Below are 17,970 nucleotides of genomic sequence, written 5' to 3'. Positions count from 1 at the left end.
AGTTACAAAGTGTAGGTTAAAACCATATGTTATACATTTATTTACCATACACTTAATATATATTATTCACATAATAATATATTTACTACGTTTTTATCTATACTTTATTATATTATCAAATAATATAACACCGATGTGATGCGTTTTGAATAATTAGCAGCTTTCTATATTATTTATTAAATTAAAATGTGTGAAATTCGATTTTAATTTGTACTAATAATAGCATGCTACATGATGTTTGACACAATTTTTCATATATTCAAGATCCACAGGAATTAATCAAGTAAAGGACAAAGTAGTCGTTTTATTAGAGTAAGTCCCACATTGTTAATGTATGGAGATAAAATGTCATATATAAGATGAATGGGCTACTCCTCCTATTGCCAATTGGTTTTGAGATGGAACCCCATTCATCGTATCCCCAAATTTTAACATGGTATCAGGCCACTTGTGATCCGTTGTGAGCCCAAAGTGCCACCAGTCCAAAAAGCTATTTGTGATCCGTTGTGAGCGAAAGTGCCACCGGTCCAAAAAGATACTTCCAATGTCTTCCCTTTAACCTCCATTTGAGATCTTTCGGCCAATGTGTGCCAATTTCCAATGTTTGAGTCTTTGACCTGTTTCACAATCCACAAATTTCCTGATATTTGGCCTTGTGGGATTCTTTTAAATGTCACGTTCGGCTTTGTGGTTTCTTAAAAGATCGTTGTTATACCCACACTTTCTAGGCCCAAACGTGAGGAGAGTGTATTAGAGTTAGTCTCACATTGTTAATGTGTGGAGATAAATTATCATATATAAGATGAATGGGCTACTCCTCTCATTGCCAATTGATTTTGAGATAGAACCTCATTTATCTTATCCCCAAATTCTAACATGATCTAAGATATTCAAATAATTATTCAATTTACTGTTATGATTTTCTATCTTTGGAAAACTTTGTGCATGTTTGACATCATAACTAAAAAACTGTTTTTTGTTTTTAAAAACAGAAAATTGTTTCTTGAAAACAATTTGGCTTGTTTGGCCTTGTTTTTTGAAAACAGTTTTTAGAAAACAAAGTTACAAAAAACAAGAATTTTGAAAACAACAAAATGTTATTTTCTGTTTTAAAAACCAATTCACTTTTAGTCAATGTTGTTTTTAAAAACACTAACCAAACATGACTTGTTTTTAAAAATTTCAAAAACTATTTTTTGTTCTCATTTCTATTAATAATTTTTTGAAAACAAAAAATAATACCAAACATGCTCTTTGTTTTTTTGTTTTTTGTTTTTGGACTTTGCTTTGGTGGATTTGACACTGCCCAACGCCCATGCTACGGCGACGTGAATTTCTTCTTTTTTGCATGGAATTATTTGTTGTCTCATTAAGTAGAGGCTAAATGCTTTACAATGTTTATTATATGCATTTGGTTGACTTGGGATAACGACAACTTAGTATTATTGGATTATTGTCGTTAGTATATAGTTAAGGTATTTGATTAAATGTCTTAATAGAAAAAATGATAGTATTTTGAGAATTTTGAATGGGCGATATTTGTGTTAATTAGCAGTAGTAATTAGCTTTGTGGTCAGTAAAATGTATAATGTTGTAAAAATGTGATTAAATGATTCACTACTTGAAACATATTGATGACCTTGAGGCATTTGCTATACATATGCAATATGACAACAATATATTGTTATATTATTTGATATAATATAATATAGATTAAAATATTTAAATGTGACAAATTATATATTAATAGGAGATTAATATATATTATGTGTTAGAGGTTATATTATATCATATATAGTATAATAATACACACATAAAATTGTAACATATGATGAGTTACAAATCTGAAAATAGATTGTAACTTAAGGATCACAATTGATAAATATGTAATTATGTGAGCTGTTACATATGGGAGTTATGAAATTAATGGGATAAGTTTCTAGTTGTTAGAAACTGTTACAATACTCAATTATATTATTTAATTGGGTATTGAGACGTTGGGAAAAGAATTAACTCGGAGAGGAGTTACATTTTTGAATTCTTTGGAAACTGTTGTTTAATAATTGTTTTTATGTTGTTTTATGGTTGTTTTCGAACATCTAGAACCAGATTTTTGAAAACGTTCATAAACGTATATAAATTAATTGAGCATGTTTCCAGCTCTCTTATCCAACGTTTTTATCCCATTAAACACAAATTAAAGTGTTGGTAACAGCCATGTGATGAAAAGATTTGATTTTCAAATGTGATCCTCAAAACACTATAAATAGAGGTCTTGAGTTTACTTTGATAGAAGAAGTTTCTATCAAGAGAGCACATTGCTAGAAACACTATAGGCTTGATAAATCCAAAAAGATATTTCCATTCTTTTCTTTTCCCTAAGTGCTTGTGGTAGGGGAAATAAGCTTTTGGACAAAAGTGTAAAACCTTGTTCAAGTTTTGTGATTCCCCTATTATACACTTGTGGTGTATGTGGTGTTGAGATTGCTCTCACATCTCTTATATATATATATGTAATTTATATATTGTCTCATGTGTAGCTTTTTGCTTTGAGTTGTAATCCCTCTCTTCATCTCTATTCTTATTTTATGCGTATATTTTGTTTAGTGTTGTAACATTATTTATATATGTTTTGTCCTTTAATTATTTGTCATAGAATTGTAATCTTGTTGGTTTGATATTTCTATTGGAGCACAATAATTTTCCAACCGTCAAAAGCTTATCCTTTCCTACATTGCTTCAATGAAAGGTAAGAAATCAACATGTGATAATACAAGGGTAAGAATTGTGATATTTTGTTATTTACTATTTTTATAATAGTAAATATTATATATTCACATATTTTTTTATATTGAGATATGGATTGAAATATATGTATATATATGAGTTATATATGTATGAGTGTATATGTCATATTAATATAGTGATAAATAATATGATATTTGAATATATTACATGTTAATATGTATATGTGAGATATGCATAATATATAACATGTATATGAATTATATATATATATTATATATGTTGAGCATATGATAATATATATTTTATGATGAGAATATTTATGTATATAATACATATATAACATATATTATGTGGAGATGATATATATTATGATGACTATATGTTATACGAGATATGTAACATATATATAGTTGTGATGTATATTAATATTATGTGTATGTTATATGAGATGATAGTAATTATGGAGACAAATAGGTTTTCTATATTTTAAAATCAAGATATTATCTTGATAGTAAATGTGAGAAAATGTGGGGGTGATATCCAATATTTATCAAGCAATTTGGTAAAAGAGGTCTTGAGTTTACTTTGAGAGAAGAAGTTTCTATCAAGAGAGCACATTGCTAGAAACACTACAGGCTTGATAAATCCACACTACTACAAGAAACGGCATTTTATCCCGGTTTTTAGGCTTTTTATCCCAGTTTTCGCTAAAATGAAAATCGGGATGTATGCCAGTGGAATATAAAGTATTTAAAAAACCGAGATAAAAGGGGTACTTTTTATCCCGGTTTTTTCATGAAAACTGGGATAAAAAGTACCATTTTATCCCAGTTTTTAGAGAAAAGTGGGATAAAATGGTACTTTTTATCCCACTTTTGATGAAAAAACTGGGATAAAACATTTTATCCCACTTTTTATGAAAAAAAATTGGGATAAAATGGTACCTTTTATCCTATTTTTTAAATAAAAAGTCACCTTAATTTTGATCCCATTTTTATAAATGTATAGGTTTTTTTTATTTTAATTTATTATATTTCATTTCATTCATTTTTTTTAATCACTAATAAATATAATTTTTATTTTTATAATTATATAGAGTATGTATAAAAAAATTTAATTAAAAATAAATAATTAATATCATTTTTAATAACCACAATAATAATTGGTAAGTTCAATTAATAAAACTTTACATATTATGCATAAATCTCTAAAATACTACACATAGTGTCTAAATAAATACAATAAAATGCTACTAATTAATTTTTATATGTCAAGGGAAGCAATTGACTTAACCACTGTTGACGAAGCGGTAAGATCATACAACTCTTCCCGATGTTATTGCTATAATCAACATCCAATGCTTGCTGAAAAAAGTAACAATATTATATCAATATAAAATAAATATTATAGCAAAAGTGAAATAGAGGTGTGATTCTTACCCTATGTTCCATGGTATAAAAAAATATTATCCTACTTGAGTCATAGTGTTTAACCACATTGATAATTGATTGATGGCTATCACCTTGTCTTGCTCATTATTATAACTAAGAAGCTCGACATCATAAAACTTGTATAACTCTTTTTTGTCTTTGATTTAAATTTTTCCAAATGCATTTGTTTTAAAAAATGAAATAGAGTCCTAAAAAAATGGGCAGAGTTTCCTCTATTTCCATAACATTCCCGAAATTTTTTTAAGTACATAGCAATACAACAAATGGGTAGAGTTTTTCCTTATATCTCCACACAGTCAATAAAACCTAGTATCTACTTCACTACGGATGAAAATTTAAGATATTCAATCTCCACTAACATAATATATATGATATATTAGTCAAAGTTAATTTGTCATCTGCAAGAGATACAAGGACACCGAATTTTTTCAGGATCGCTACAATTCTTTAGGGCAAACTGTAAAAAGTTTTTAAATCCTTCTAGGAATTGTGGGATTGTTCTCTTCTCTTCCATCTATGACTTATCCATTTTAAAAATAAAAATAAAATTCATAATAAACAAGATTGAAAAAAAAAAAAACTTAAAAGTTGCAAGAAAAATTCTAAGCATGCTTAGTAATTAAACATTAAAAAACATGTTATTTAAGAATCCAAAAAAAAAAATTGGCCAGAGTTTCCCCTATTTTTACAATATTTCCTAATTTAATAACTCTCTAACAATGCACACAAGTAAATGGGATAACAAGAAAAAATAATTAAAAAAGTATTTAACAATATAATAATTGTCACCCATCCTACCGCAGTACATTTATATCGCAGAACCTACTTCACTACGGATGAATATCTAATATATTCAAACTCCTCTAATAGCTTTATAATTAGTAAAAATTTGTTAGTCAATAATGTACCTTTAACTAGCAATCAATGATCCCCGATATTTTGATTCATTTTCTAATAACAATCCACAACCTACAATATTAAATACAATTAAAAAAAGTTCAAATTAAAATTAAGTGAGAATAGTAACAATTAACTAATATATATATAAATTATTATTTTGTTTGAAGTGCTATTAGATTGTTGGAATATAAAATTTGTTAATTAGCAATCATAATAATAATAAAAAAAAAATGAATTGAATGATAAAGTTAATTAAAAGGATACACATTGTCTTAGAAAGGAAAAATAAAATAAAAAAGAAAACTGTACATGAAATTACATACTAATTTGTCTTAGGAGATATATGCTCTTATATTACTTAAAATTTACCAAATTTGTGTGCATGGTAAATTAAAAACCTCAACATTAAAAATAATATTAGAATAAATTAGTTAATAAATAGACAAAATTAAAAATAGATTTATTTTTTCTCTCTCTCAAAATGCATATCAATAAATATTTTCAATCATCTTCTTTATTAATTTTAACACCTCATCAATCTTTACAAACCTAATAAACAATATTAGTATATTATTAACTAATTGTTACGATAATTGCTCTTAAGTCTCTTTAGTGCCATGTAATTACTTTTTTAAAGCATATACAATGCCACTGTCATGTAAATAATTATTTTGACACAACAAATTCTGTTTAGATACACATTTATAAGATATATAAAAGACCTATTTGCCCCTAGTAGAAATGTTTATTTTTGTCATAGCAAAATTTTTTACCATTTCATAAAAAATTCTATCAATAACTCATTCAAATATTATAAAAATCAAATCTTTAAGATCTAGAAAGGTAAAAAATGATACATAATAAATAATCCCTAAACTAGAAGACATTATTAACAAAAAAAAAAAAATCAGATTTTATATTTTCTTGAACTCAGAAAAAAATGGTGGATAAAAATACAAAATAGGGAAAAATAACAAAGAAAAAAAGTATACCTTTAACCGTTTGATCAGCTACTGGGTTTGGGCGATTCTGGTATGGGCGAGATCGAGACTATTTTTGGGTTTGTTGGGCGAGGGTTTCTGGGTTTAGGTGAGGGTTTCTGGGTTTGGGAGGGTTTCAGTCGAGGTTATAATAGCAGAGATATATGTGTTCGCGAGATAAAAGTGTTTTTATTAGGGAAACACTTTTTATCCCGGTTATTTAGTTAAAAACCGGGATAAAAGGTTTCCCTAAAAATTTTAATCTCCGTTTGGCTAACCCATAAAAATCGAATCTTGAACTTATTTTTTTACCTTTGATATTTTTTTTTAAACTTTCTACCAAACAGGGCCCTTGTCTAAAAAAATTTTTAATCTAAAAATGGGATAAAAAGTCTCAATATATCTTTTATCCTATTTTTTATTTTTGTTAACTAAAAAAGTGGGATAAAAGGTCCCTTTTCTTTTAGTGCCAGAAAGCTATTTCTATTCTTTTCTTTTCCCTAAGTGCTTGTGGTAGGAGGAAATAAGCTTTTGGATAAAGGTGTAAAACCTTGTTCAAGTTTTGTGATTCCCCTATTATACACTTGTGGTGTATGTGATGTTGAGATTGCTCTCACATCTCTTTTATATATATGTTATTTATATATTGTGTCTCATGTGTAGCTTTTTGCTTTGAGTTGTAATCCCTCTCTTCATCTCTATTCTTATTTTATGTGTATATTTTATTTAGTGTTGTAACATTATTTATACATGTTTTGTTCTTTATATTATTTGTAATAGAATTGTAATCTTGTTGGTTTGATATTTCTATTGGAGCACAACAATTTTCCAACATATATAAATGTTTGGATGCTAAATTTTGTAAAAATTTGTTTCAACCTTTTAAATTTTGTAAGATTTTTCTTTGATGAATTGTTGATTGTTTCTCTTTTTACTTTTTTTTTATTTATTTATAATAAGCTAATTTATACAAGGGCTTTTTTCATAAATGTACAAAAAAAACAAAATAATTACAAAAAATGTGCAAAAAAAATTATTTTAAAAATTTATACATTTTAAAAACTTATTACATAAAACCATACATTTTTAATATGTTTATTAAACTTCAAAATAAACAATTTCGTAAAATTAATTAAACAGATTTATAAAAATAAACAAGTTAAATATTTTTTTATTAAAAGATAAATATTATTATCTATTTTAGTATGAATTATTATAATTTAATAAGATTTTTTTTAATAAAATACAATATCAAAATTATAAACATTAATGTATATAAATATAAATCAATACTTAAAATTACTAAAAATAAACATGACACGTAGAGTGATATAATAAACATATGTGAATATTATTATTTTGTTTATTAAAGTAGTATGTTTAATAAATAAAAAACAAAATAAACATATATATACAAAGTATTTTATATTATTAGTATGTTTATTATAATTGTAAACATAAAATAGACAAAGTCCATTTATACTATACTAAAATAAGTATATTTTCTTTCTATTGTTTCTATATATTGATTATTTTCTAATGAGTTAGTGAACTAGTTTTCTATTGAAGCATAATTCTTAGATCAAAAAATAAATAAACAAACATAACTTTATAAATTCTAAAAATTATTTAATTAAAAAAAATAAACACGACACAATTAATAAACAAAGAAAAAGATAAAGATAAACAACTTTTTATATATATTATTTATTTTCTAAAAAATTACTAAAAAAATAAACATAACACACGTAGAGTGATATAATAAACTTATGTGAATATTATTATTTTGTTTATTAAATTAGTATGTTTAATTACTAGAAAATAAAATAAACACATATATAAAATATTTTATATTATTAGTATGTTTATTATAATTGTAAACATAGCCAATAAACATATACATAAAATGTTTTATATTATTAGTATGTTTATTATAATTGTAAACATAAAAATAAACATAACCAATATTACCATATATATACTAATCAATAATTATTACCATATATATTATAAAAAAATTGAAAAAAAGTTTTTAATTATATATAAAAATGTATGAGAAAATGATAATAAGTTTTTTTGTACATATTTTGTAATTAATTAAAATAATGTATACAAAATTGTAAAATGCCCTTTATACAAATTGTATTGGTATTGTAAAATTATAATATTTAAAATAAAAACTAAGCATACGTTTATTGTATTTAACATTAATTTAGTAAAAAACTTAAACATTAGGATACCCGATATAGAGAAATCCTAAAGGGTTTCAGTGGTGCTTAGCACCATCCTACGTGTCAATATCGCTATTGGTCTAATTAAGTATCGGGTACCATATAATTTAATATAATAGCTTTTAGAGAGTATCGCTAGCCAATCGCAACGCGACATGTCGAGAAGTAGCCATTAATACCTAATAGCAATGCTCTAAAATATAAGCTCACTATAAATTGGATTTCGCCCGTGACATTTCTCTTGTGCTCAATACCACACTAATGCGACATTTTAAATAATTAATAGTTTATGAGAATTGCTTTCAATTTGTATTAATAACAGCCAGGGCCGGCCCTAGGCATAGGCGGGCTAGGCCCGTGCCTAGGGCCCACACTTTCCGGGGGCCCAAAATAAAAAGAAAAAAATATTAGGCTTTTATTTAAGTAAAATTTAAGTGTAATATAAACAACAAATATTTATAGCTTAGTTGGTTGAGGTGGAGGACATAATGTCCAAGGTCATGGGTTCAAATCCCATGTCACTCTTTTTTTGATATATTTTTGAGGCCCTGATAACAGCATACCATCTTGTATAGATTCATCAATTCATGATCCAGAATAATTAATGTAAAGGACAAAGACTCAACTTGTCGTTTTGGTCCAAGATATCCAATTATCCATGGTTCAACTTTGGAAAATAGTAAAAGGTATCATTCTAATCCAAAAAGAGAAATGACTCAAAGAATAAATTATTAATTAATTCTTCCCTCCTTGTAGCTGGGGGTGGAATCCAAACAATGCCTTAGACAACCTCAAAACGGAAAAAAGAGATTCTCCTTTAAAAATGAACTATTAATAAAACTCTCTCACATGCCAAAATAATCATCAACCCATTTCCCAATCTAATCCAATAATGTTTCCAGCAGTTCTAATAAAATCAATTATCAAATTGAAGAGAAAGGGCGTCACTGGCAAAACTAAAACAAATTCACACCCAGAAACAGAGGGAAATTCCAAAATAGGTTCTGAAAACGTCCAGTCCCATGGCAACAAAGAAAAATACGACGTTGAAATTGAGTGGACGCCTCAATTACAAGACAGTCTCATGGTTCGGGGGTTGGAGAACGACATTCTGGCCATGAACGAGATTTTCGAGCGGCTTGAAATCAACAACGACAATCGATTAAAGGTGGTCGGTATCGTCGGGGAACGTGGCGTCGGCAAAACAAGACTCTGCCAAGAGTATTTCAATGTTTTGGGAACGCCAGACGTTAAATGCGAAAAGTTATTCGTTCCAAGGATTTGGGTCTCAGTCAGGGTAAGTGTACGACCAAAAACAAATTATAGTATTATAGCGTAGTGGTAAAAAGATTTTGAAAAATTTTACAATGCACCCCTATCTATTTTAGCATCTGAAATAGTTTTTTAGTCAAATTTTTTCTCATGGTCATGTACGTTATAGTTATTTAAGACATCCGGCAAAATTTTAAGAAATTTGGAAAAGTTTAACATGTCGAAAACTATGTTCAAACATTATATAGCACGCGTGACTATTTTATTTTATACGTGTGTAAAATTGACTATTTGAACATTGTTTTCTATATTGTAAATTATTCCGAATTTCTCAAAATTTTGTAGGATATCTTAAATAGCTATAACGTACAAGAATATGAAAAACAAATTAGACTAAATTTTTTTTCTAAATGCTGAAATAAGTTAAGGGTGCATCAATCCATCCCTTTTAAAGGGGTGCATTGTAGAATCACCCGTATATATATAGAGGGAGCTTTTTTAATGCACCCCACTAAAATAATAAGTAGTGATGCAACTTTTAACTATTTCGGCATCTAAAATAACTTTTTAGTCTAATTTTTTTTATAGTAGCATAAAAAAAGTCACGTGTACGTGCAATAAATTTTTTTAACTTTATTTTTGACGTGTTAAACTTTTTCAAATTTTTTAAACTTTTGCAAGATGTTTTAAATAATTACAACGTATACGATCATAAAAAAATTCGAACTAATTTTTTTTAGATACCAAAATAGATAAAGGTGTATTAGTGTACTCTTTTTAAGGAATATAACGTACATGAATATGAAAAAAAAATTAAACTAAAAGAAATTTCTAGATGCCGAAACATGTAGAGGGCATCAGTTCATCCCTTTTAAGGGGGTGCAATTTTGACATATTCTAGTTTTTTTTTTATTATTATTATTATTATTTTCTTGTGTTTTTAAAAGTAATTTTTTGGTTACTAATAGTGTTGATAAGAAACTAATTAGTTACCTTTATATAAAAAAAATTATTTTTATATCATATAATTTGATACACATTATGATTACTCTCTAAAAACTTATTTGTATATGGTTCAAAAAAAAAAAAACTTATTTGTATAACTACTTAGTTATTTTTAAGTTATAAGGTGATTCTACAATGCACCCCCTTAAAAGGGATGTATTGATACACTTTTGACTTGTTTCGGCATACAGAAGAATTTTTTAGTCTAATTTTTTTTTTTTTTCGTATTCATGTATGTTATAGCTATTTAAGATAACCTACAAAATTTTGAGAAATTCAGAATAATTTACAATATAGAAAATAATGTTCAAACAGTTTATTTTACATGCGTATAAAATAAAATAGTCACGCGTGCAACACACTGTTTGAACATATTTTTCGGCGTGTTAAACTTTTTCAAATTTCTTAAAATTTTGCAGGATGTCTTAAATAACTATAACGTACATGACCATGAAAAAAAAATTGACTAAAAAATTATTTCGGGTGCTAAAATAGATAAGGGTGCATCAATATATCCATTTTAAGGGAGTGCATTGTAGAATTTTCTTGAGTTATATTATGGTAGATTATAATTTAAAATATATTTAGATAACTTTAAAAATATTTTAGAAATTAATAAATTTTCATGTAATATAACAAGATACTATTTTTATATACCAATTATTTTATATATTTTTGTTAAAAAAAAATAATTTATAAAATAGTAACTAATTACCATATTAGTAACTAAATATTTTTTGGGTGATACTACAATGCACCCCTTAAAAGAGATGTACTGATATACTCTTAATTTGTTTCGGCATCCAAAAAAAATTTTTATACTAATTTTTTTCATATTCATGTACGTTATCGCTATTTAAGATATCTTACAAAATTTTGAAAAATTCGGAATAATTTACAATATAGAAAACAATGTTCAAATAGTGTATTTTACACGTGTATAAAATAAAATAGTCACGCGTGCAACACACTGTTTGAACATAGTTTTCGGTGTGTTAAACTTTTCCAAATTTTTTAAAATTTTACAGTATGTCTTAAATAACTATAACGTACATGATCATAAGAAAAAATTTGACTAAAAAATTATTTCGGATGTTAAAACACATAGGGGTGCATCAATATATCTATTTTAAGGGGGTGCATTGTAGAATTTTCCTATTTTTTTTTATGGAAATAGCAAAACAAAAAAAAAATATAGGGAAATTCTACAATGCACCCCCTTAAAAGGGATATAGCGATACATCTCTATCTGTTTTAGTATCTGAAATAATTTTTTATTCAATTTTTTTTTCTTATGATCATGTAAATTATAGTTATTTAACACATCTTGCAAAAATTTTAAGAAATTCAGAAAATTTTAACACGCCGAAAATTACATTCAAGCAGTGTGTTCCATTTTATACGCGTGTTAAATCAACTGTTTGAATTTTATTTTTATATTGTAAATTATTCTGAATTTCTCAAAATTTTGTAGGATATCTTAAATAGCTATAACGTACAGGAATATGAAAAAAATTAGACTCAAAAATTTTTCTATATGCTAAAACAAGTAGGGGGTGCATTCCATTTTATACGCGTGTAAAATCAACTGTTTGAATATTGTTTTTTATATTGTAAATTATTCTGAATTTCTCAAAATTTTGTAGGATATCTTAAATAGCTATAACGTACAGGAATATGAAAAAAATTAGACTCAAAAATTTTTCTATATGCTAAAACAAGTAGGAGGTGCATCAGTATATCCCTTTAAAGGGGGTGCATTGTAGAATCACAAAAAAATATATATTTTTCACATTTTGAAATATTTATATTAAAATATAGATCACAATAGTATTTTTTTTAAGCTCATCCGAATAATAACTTAATCAGAAAATTATTTTAAAATTTTAGAGAAATTAAAGAGATAAATAAGAAAGACAGAAAGAGAGTAGTGTAAGATAAGAGGGAAAAAAAACATAAAAAGAAAAAAGAGAAAAAAAAAACAAATAAAAAACCAACTTATTTTTTACAATTAGATAAAAACAAGTCATTTTTAACAATTTCTCATTATTTTATTTATTTAGGTGCCGTTTGGTAACACTTTTTTAATCAGTTTTCTGTTTTTAAAATTGAAAAAGTAAAAATATTTTTCAAAAATATGTTCTATAAAACTGTTTTTACTTTTTAATTTTTTAATTGAGAATCAAAATTTTAAAAACAAAAAAAATCACTTTCAATATTTTTTTAAACAGTTTTTTTTCTTAATCAATATCTTAGACTTCGATCATGACCCGGACCCAAATCCCCCCACGGTCCTGGCGCTGAACCCGACCTCTGACTTAAACTCAAATGACGACCCTGGAGCTAGACCCAACGTAAATAAAATCAAAAAATGAAAATGAATATGAACTTTACAGAACACACTTTTATTTTCCGTTTTTAAAATTAAAAAACAAAAGTGGTTACAGAACGCATTTTTGTTTTTCAAAAGCAAAATTTTTAAAAACAAAAATTTTACTTTCATTTTGTGATTAAAAAATTAGAAAACAAAAGTGTTACCAAACGACACCTTAATATTTTATAAATCTACTAATAATTTCATTTCAGGGCGTTGAGTGTGGCCCGGACTCAACTCCGGTTATCAAAAACGACGAACAACCTAAGGAAACGACAATGAAGAAAATGTTGGAGAGTGTTGGAGTTGATATCGATACATACAACTTGATATCAACTAATAATTCTGAGGAATTACTAAAAGGGCTTCTCTATCTTCTTCGACTCCAACTAATAGGAAAGAGGTATCTAATTGTTCTCGACGATCTAACGTCATTTCCTGTTAAGGACGCTTGTGATCTTGTGTCTGAATTGCCACAAGGTTACAAAGGAACCATAATGGTGACTAGTAGGGAAGAGAACATAGTGAAGGAGATGGCTAAGCTTAAAGAGCAATACCTTCACCGTCTTCTGCCGTTATCGGACCCTCAAAGCTTGTGGATGATATTTAAAGACGCCGTTACGGAGGACGTTAAAAAATGGTATGGTGGAGTAACAACAGAGGAGTTCGATTGGGAAAAGGTAGTTGAAAAAGACCTTAAAAAGAAATGTTACGATGAGATAATATTAAGTGGTAAAAATATTGATGTGAAGAAAGTGATAGAAAAGACGCTTATAAGTAGGTGTAATGGGATTCCTTTGGCCGCGAAATTGATGGCTGATACTATGAGTCAGAACATTAAGACACTCAACGCTGAGAAGAAGAAATATGACCAGGTCTACTCAAAATCCATTAATGACAGCCAAAAAAATGATGAGGAAAAATCTACCAAACATTGAGCATGCAACTGCAAGTAGTTGTTAATTGTTGTTACTAAATAATAAATTAATATATATCAATTTATTTATGATGTGCCATCAAATACAACAATGAAAGGGATACAATTATTGAAATATAAAGTTACAAAAGAAATTTAAAAATTAATTACCTTAATTATTGATTAAAACTCTTCTTGAATACTTATTTTGATTGCTGAGGCTGCTGATTATCACCATCTCCAGAAACCCAAACTCCATCGGCATCACAAGGGCACATAGTGACTAAAGGGCAATCAATTTTCTCCAAGTAGCACAACTTGGGAAAGAACTCTTTCATTTCTTCCCAATCCAACTTCAATCCAGCCAAGAACTTCAAACGCAGCGTTTCAACGGACCACGTGTTCTTCAATAAGCTCTCATTATTCCCATCATTCTTGGAGTTCGAGTACCAAAGATCACCTCCGAGTTTTCCTCCTCTAATGTAGAGCTTCTTCAAGTTACCCAATTTCTCAGGCTTCAACCAATTAGGAGTAGTCTCATGAGGGTAACATTGTAAATCCAACTTCTCAAGATGGCTAAAAGGAGAAGCAGTTTCAGTATTAGTCCCTTTCTTTTTCTTTGAAGCAGTAGAATCAGTACCACTAGTTGCATTATTATCTGCTCCCCATGACAAAGTCAACCTCTTAAGCCCTTCAAGACATCCAAAAGTCTTCAAATCTTTTGCAGACGGGAAATCTTTCCTACTTATGAAAAGACTCAATGTCCTCAGCTTCTTCATCTTATCCAAATTCTCAAAAGCACAAAACTTCTTACTCTGATTCTTGTCCTTCCCAATTACGAACCCCTTCAAAACTTGGAGATTGGTCAACTTACTTAACTCTCTAGGCATGTGATCTATCATGTAACAATCAGATACATCCAAGTGAGTTAAGCTTTGAAGATATGATATTTCTTTGGGAAGCTCCTCTAGATTATGACAAGCTTTGAGATCTAAGACTGTCAATTTAGTAAGCCCTTTCATCGAATCTTTTAGCTCAATGATTCTAGAGATGCCCTGAAGACTAAGAAGCCTTAAACACGACATACTCTTCAAAGCCTTCAAGAATTCAATATTATCTACTTCGATATGATGCTTACCCGAAGCTCGCCATGTGCCCAAGTAAAGAACTTTGAGAGCTTTCATTTTCGATAACCATTCTTCTACTTGGACACGTTTTTCATCTTCAGTAGGACATTTCTTATCTCTGCCTTTAGCTAGCCATTCTAATCGAAGATCAGGAAATGGCTCGTCCACGTTGAATATTGTCTCCAGATTAGTTTCCCATTCTTTCGAATAATTCTCATTCTTTGCATCCTTCTTATCATCTTTCTCATCTTTCGGTTTTTGAGGCTGTTGTGGTTGGGCATTTGCATTCGAAGAGTTGGAAGCTGCAGGGATATTCTTCTCATCATCTTTCTCATCTTTCGGCCTTGGAGGCTGTTGTGGTTGCACATTTGCTGCAGACATATCTTTGTCATCATCTTTCTCGTCTTTCGGGTTTGTTGGAGGCTGGTCTGGTTGCGGTTTAGAGGTAGCTGCAGCATCCTTCTCATCCTTTTGATCGTCAATTATTATCTGTTTCACCAAACAAATCCTTTTGCAATTGGGGGATCTCGCCTTGAGGTTCCTATCATCATCGTAAGCAAAGAAGTTTTCCTTGGCCGCGAGTTGAACAATAACAGACCGAATGATAGGCTGCATCTTGTAGCTTTTAGCAATGGACCATCGCTTCCTAAACACTGGTTCAATCAAGTGTTTCTCAGTGAATTTAGCAAGGATTTTCCCAGCAGCTTCTTCAATGAATATCATCTTATTTGGATCATCTTGTATGTATCCCTCTCCTGCCCACCAATACGTCAGCATCCTCTTAGTCAGCTCCTCGTTCTCAGTAAACACTGCAAAACACAACAAGCACTTCTTCTCATTTTCTTCTAAATCATCGCCATTATAAATCCTTTCTATTTCCTCATGCAAAGAGCTTTGTGTAAAGCTTTTGCTGGTGTATAAGCTCAGGAGTTCATCGACAGCAATTTGAGTATTAGGGCCGGTTGTTGTCTCCTCCGTCTTCTTCTGAGATTCATCCTGATGATCAGTAGTATTTTGGAACGAAGAAGGAATTCGGTGCTTCAACTTTGTTATCTCCTTGTTTATGTCCCACAGCTTGTTGCCAATAGAATATTTATATTTATTCTCATCATCATTATTATCTTTGGAAGACTCATCTTTCATCTCCTTGATATTTTTAAAAAGAAGCTCGATGCGATTTTGATGATCTTCAATCTTTTTCTTGAAATCTTTCTCGTAGTTTTCCAGATTAGACAAGTAATTCGCCATTTGTTCAAGATTGATCTCCATCTTTTTAATCTGTTCATCTGGATCTCTGTTGACGATACCACCACCACCGCGTCTGGTGCTACCACAACCGCGTCTGGTGCTACCTTCCCCACCTGATTTATCTGCTTTTGCCTTACTTCCTTCTCCATCTGCTGGTTTATGCTTTCGAACACAGTCACACCATGAAGATGATACCTTTTTCGGATCAGACCCGGTGGTGATGGTGCTACTTTCTTTGTGCTGATCTTCTTGGTCGCCGCTCTGTAGTGTATCATCAATTTCTTTTTGGCTGTGAACAAGGGTATGAGCCTCTGTTTCGACATAATTTTTCAATTCCCTAACGATATCAATCAAGATTTTTGGTGAAACATCTTTTTCTGTTTTTGTTGGTGGGTTGGCAGAGTTTTTAGGATTAGACATGATGAAATCTCTGATCTTAACTCATTTCACAGTCAAAATATATACATGCATGCATGCAACGAAAAGAAAATGCTAACTTTTTCTTTATTGAGTATTAACTTATTCTTGTTTGAGAATAAAATCTGAGGAGACAACTATAATGATTGTAAATCAAGCAAATGATAAGTTAGCATATATATTCATTCCAAAAGATAAAGATAGCTAGTTATTAAAGCTGCTTTACAGCTTATAATTATGTGTCTGGTTTAGAATGAGTTCCATGCTTGGGAGGATTGATATGGAATATGGTACCACTTTCAACATACAGCTGCTAAAGTAAAATGTTCCTTCTATATGTCTTCTTACATACAAGACATTTCAGCATGAGTATACATACATAAAGTGAATCAAGTATTATTATAGAACAAATAAGAAATAATTAAAGTGTGTTTCAGACTTTGTTAGAATTTTATCTATTTTAAATTAATAATTATTATTATAAAACAGAAAATGTTAACTACTTAAACGGTTACTTTATGAAAGTGTGACTACCACTAAAATTCTTAAAATCGAAGTAGAAATCTTAAAAAACTAGTGGGTTAAACAAATTCATCTTTATAATGTTACAAAACACTAATACAATAACGGTTAGGCCAAGTCTCCAACCAGCATCATAATTGATGTTAAAGTCAACATTTTTCTCTCTATGGTTAGTACTATTTTGAACCAAAAATATAATGTGCAACTACAATATATACAGTAAAATATTTATTTAAGAATATATTTGGGTTCAATTAAATTGTATTCTAATTGAGAAGTTATAAATAAAGTTACATTAGAAAAAAAAAAATTAAAACACCAAAAAATATCATTGTAACAGCAATATATAGGTTAATTAGTAATTTTTCCCCCCAAACTTTGACATGTACTAAATCATGCCCCCTGAACTTTTTTGGCCGTTAAAAATTTCCCTTGAACTATTAAGATTGTTAAATTTAAGGACTTTTATTTAATTTTAGTAAAAAATTTAACATGGATGAAAGTTCAGGGAGCATGATTTAATACATATAAAAGTTTGAGGGGCATGATTTGATAGATATCAAAGTCTGGGGAGCATGATTTAGTACCTGAAACAGTAAAATTAGATGAAATTAGGCAAAAGTCCTTAAATTTAACAATCTCAATAGTTCAGGGGGAATTTTAAACGGCCAAAAAAGTTCAGGGGACATGATTTAGTACATGTCAAAGTTCGGGGGAAAAAATTGCTAATTAGCCTAATAATAAACAATCCTTAATACTAAAATTATTTTTGAGTAAAT

The 17,970-nt window shown here is 28.8% G+C and overlaps 2 protein-coding genes across 2 annotated transcripts; one reads left to right on the top strand and one right to left on the bottom strand.

Annotated features, from left to right (window-relative positions):
• Nucleotides 1-9,130: 9,130 nt before the first annotated feature.
• LOC115716997 (probable disease resistance protein At4g19060) lies at nt 9,131-13,964 on the top strand. The gene is made up of 2 exons (XM_030645921.2): nt 9,131-9,607; nt 13,174-13,964. Exons 1-2 carry the CDS (start codon nt 9,203-9,205, stop codon nt 13,897-13,899), a joined length of 1,131 nt encoding a protein of 376 aa, XP_030501781.2. The 5' UTR covers nt 9,131-9,202; the 3' UTR covers nt 13,900-13,964.
• Nucleotides 13,774-16,708, bottom strand: LOC115716996 (uncharacterized). The gene is made up of 2 exons (XM_061115892.1): nt 14,049-16,708; nt 13,774-13,907 (listed from the first exon to the last, which is right to left on the bottom strand). Exon 1 carries the CDS (start codon nt 16,670-16,672, stop codon nt 14,081-14,083), a length of 2,592 nt encoding a protein of 863 aa, XP_060971875.1. The 5' UTR covers nt 16,673-16,708; the 3' UTR covers nt 13,774-13,907; nt 14,049-14,080.
• Between the last annotated feature and the right edge of the window lie 1,262 nt (nt 16,709-17,970).

The sequence above is a fragment of the Cannabis sativa genome, chromosome 5, assembly GCF_029168945.1.
Source record: "Cannabis sativa cultivar Pink pepper isolate KNU-18-1 chromosome 5, ASM2916894v1, whole genome shotgun sequence".
NCBI lineage: Eukaryota > Viridiplantae > Streptophyta > Magnoliopsida > Rosales > Cannabaceae > Cannabis > Cannabis sativa.
The sequence above is the reverse complement of the archived record's forward strand: the minus strand, read 5'-3'. Positions and strand labels throughout refer to the sequence as shown.

What these genes read in the sequence shown, in the direction of transcription:
- LOC115716997 (XM_030645921.2), top strand. Translation starts at nt 9,203, where the DNA reads ATGTTTCCAGCAGTTCTAATAAAATCAATTATCAAATTGAAGAGAAAG. An exon ending in GGATTTGGGTCTCAGTCAGG is followed by an intron (nt 9,608 to 13,173) that starts GTAAGTGTACGA and finishes ATTTCATTTCAG; the next exon opens with GGCGTTGAGTGTGGCCCGGA.
- LOC115716996 (XM_061115892.1), bottom strand. Translation starts at nt 16,672, where the DNA reads ATGTCTAATCCTAAAAACTCTGCCAACCCACCAACAAAAACAGAAAAA.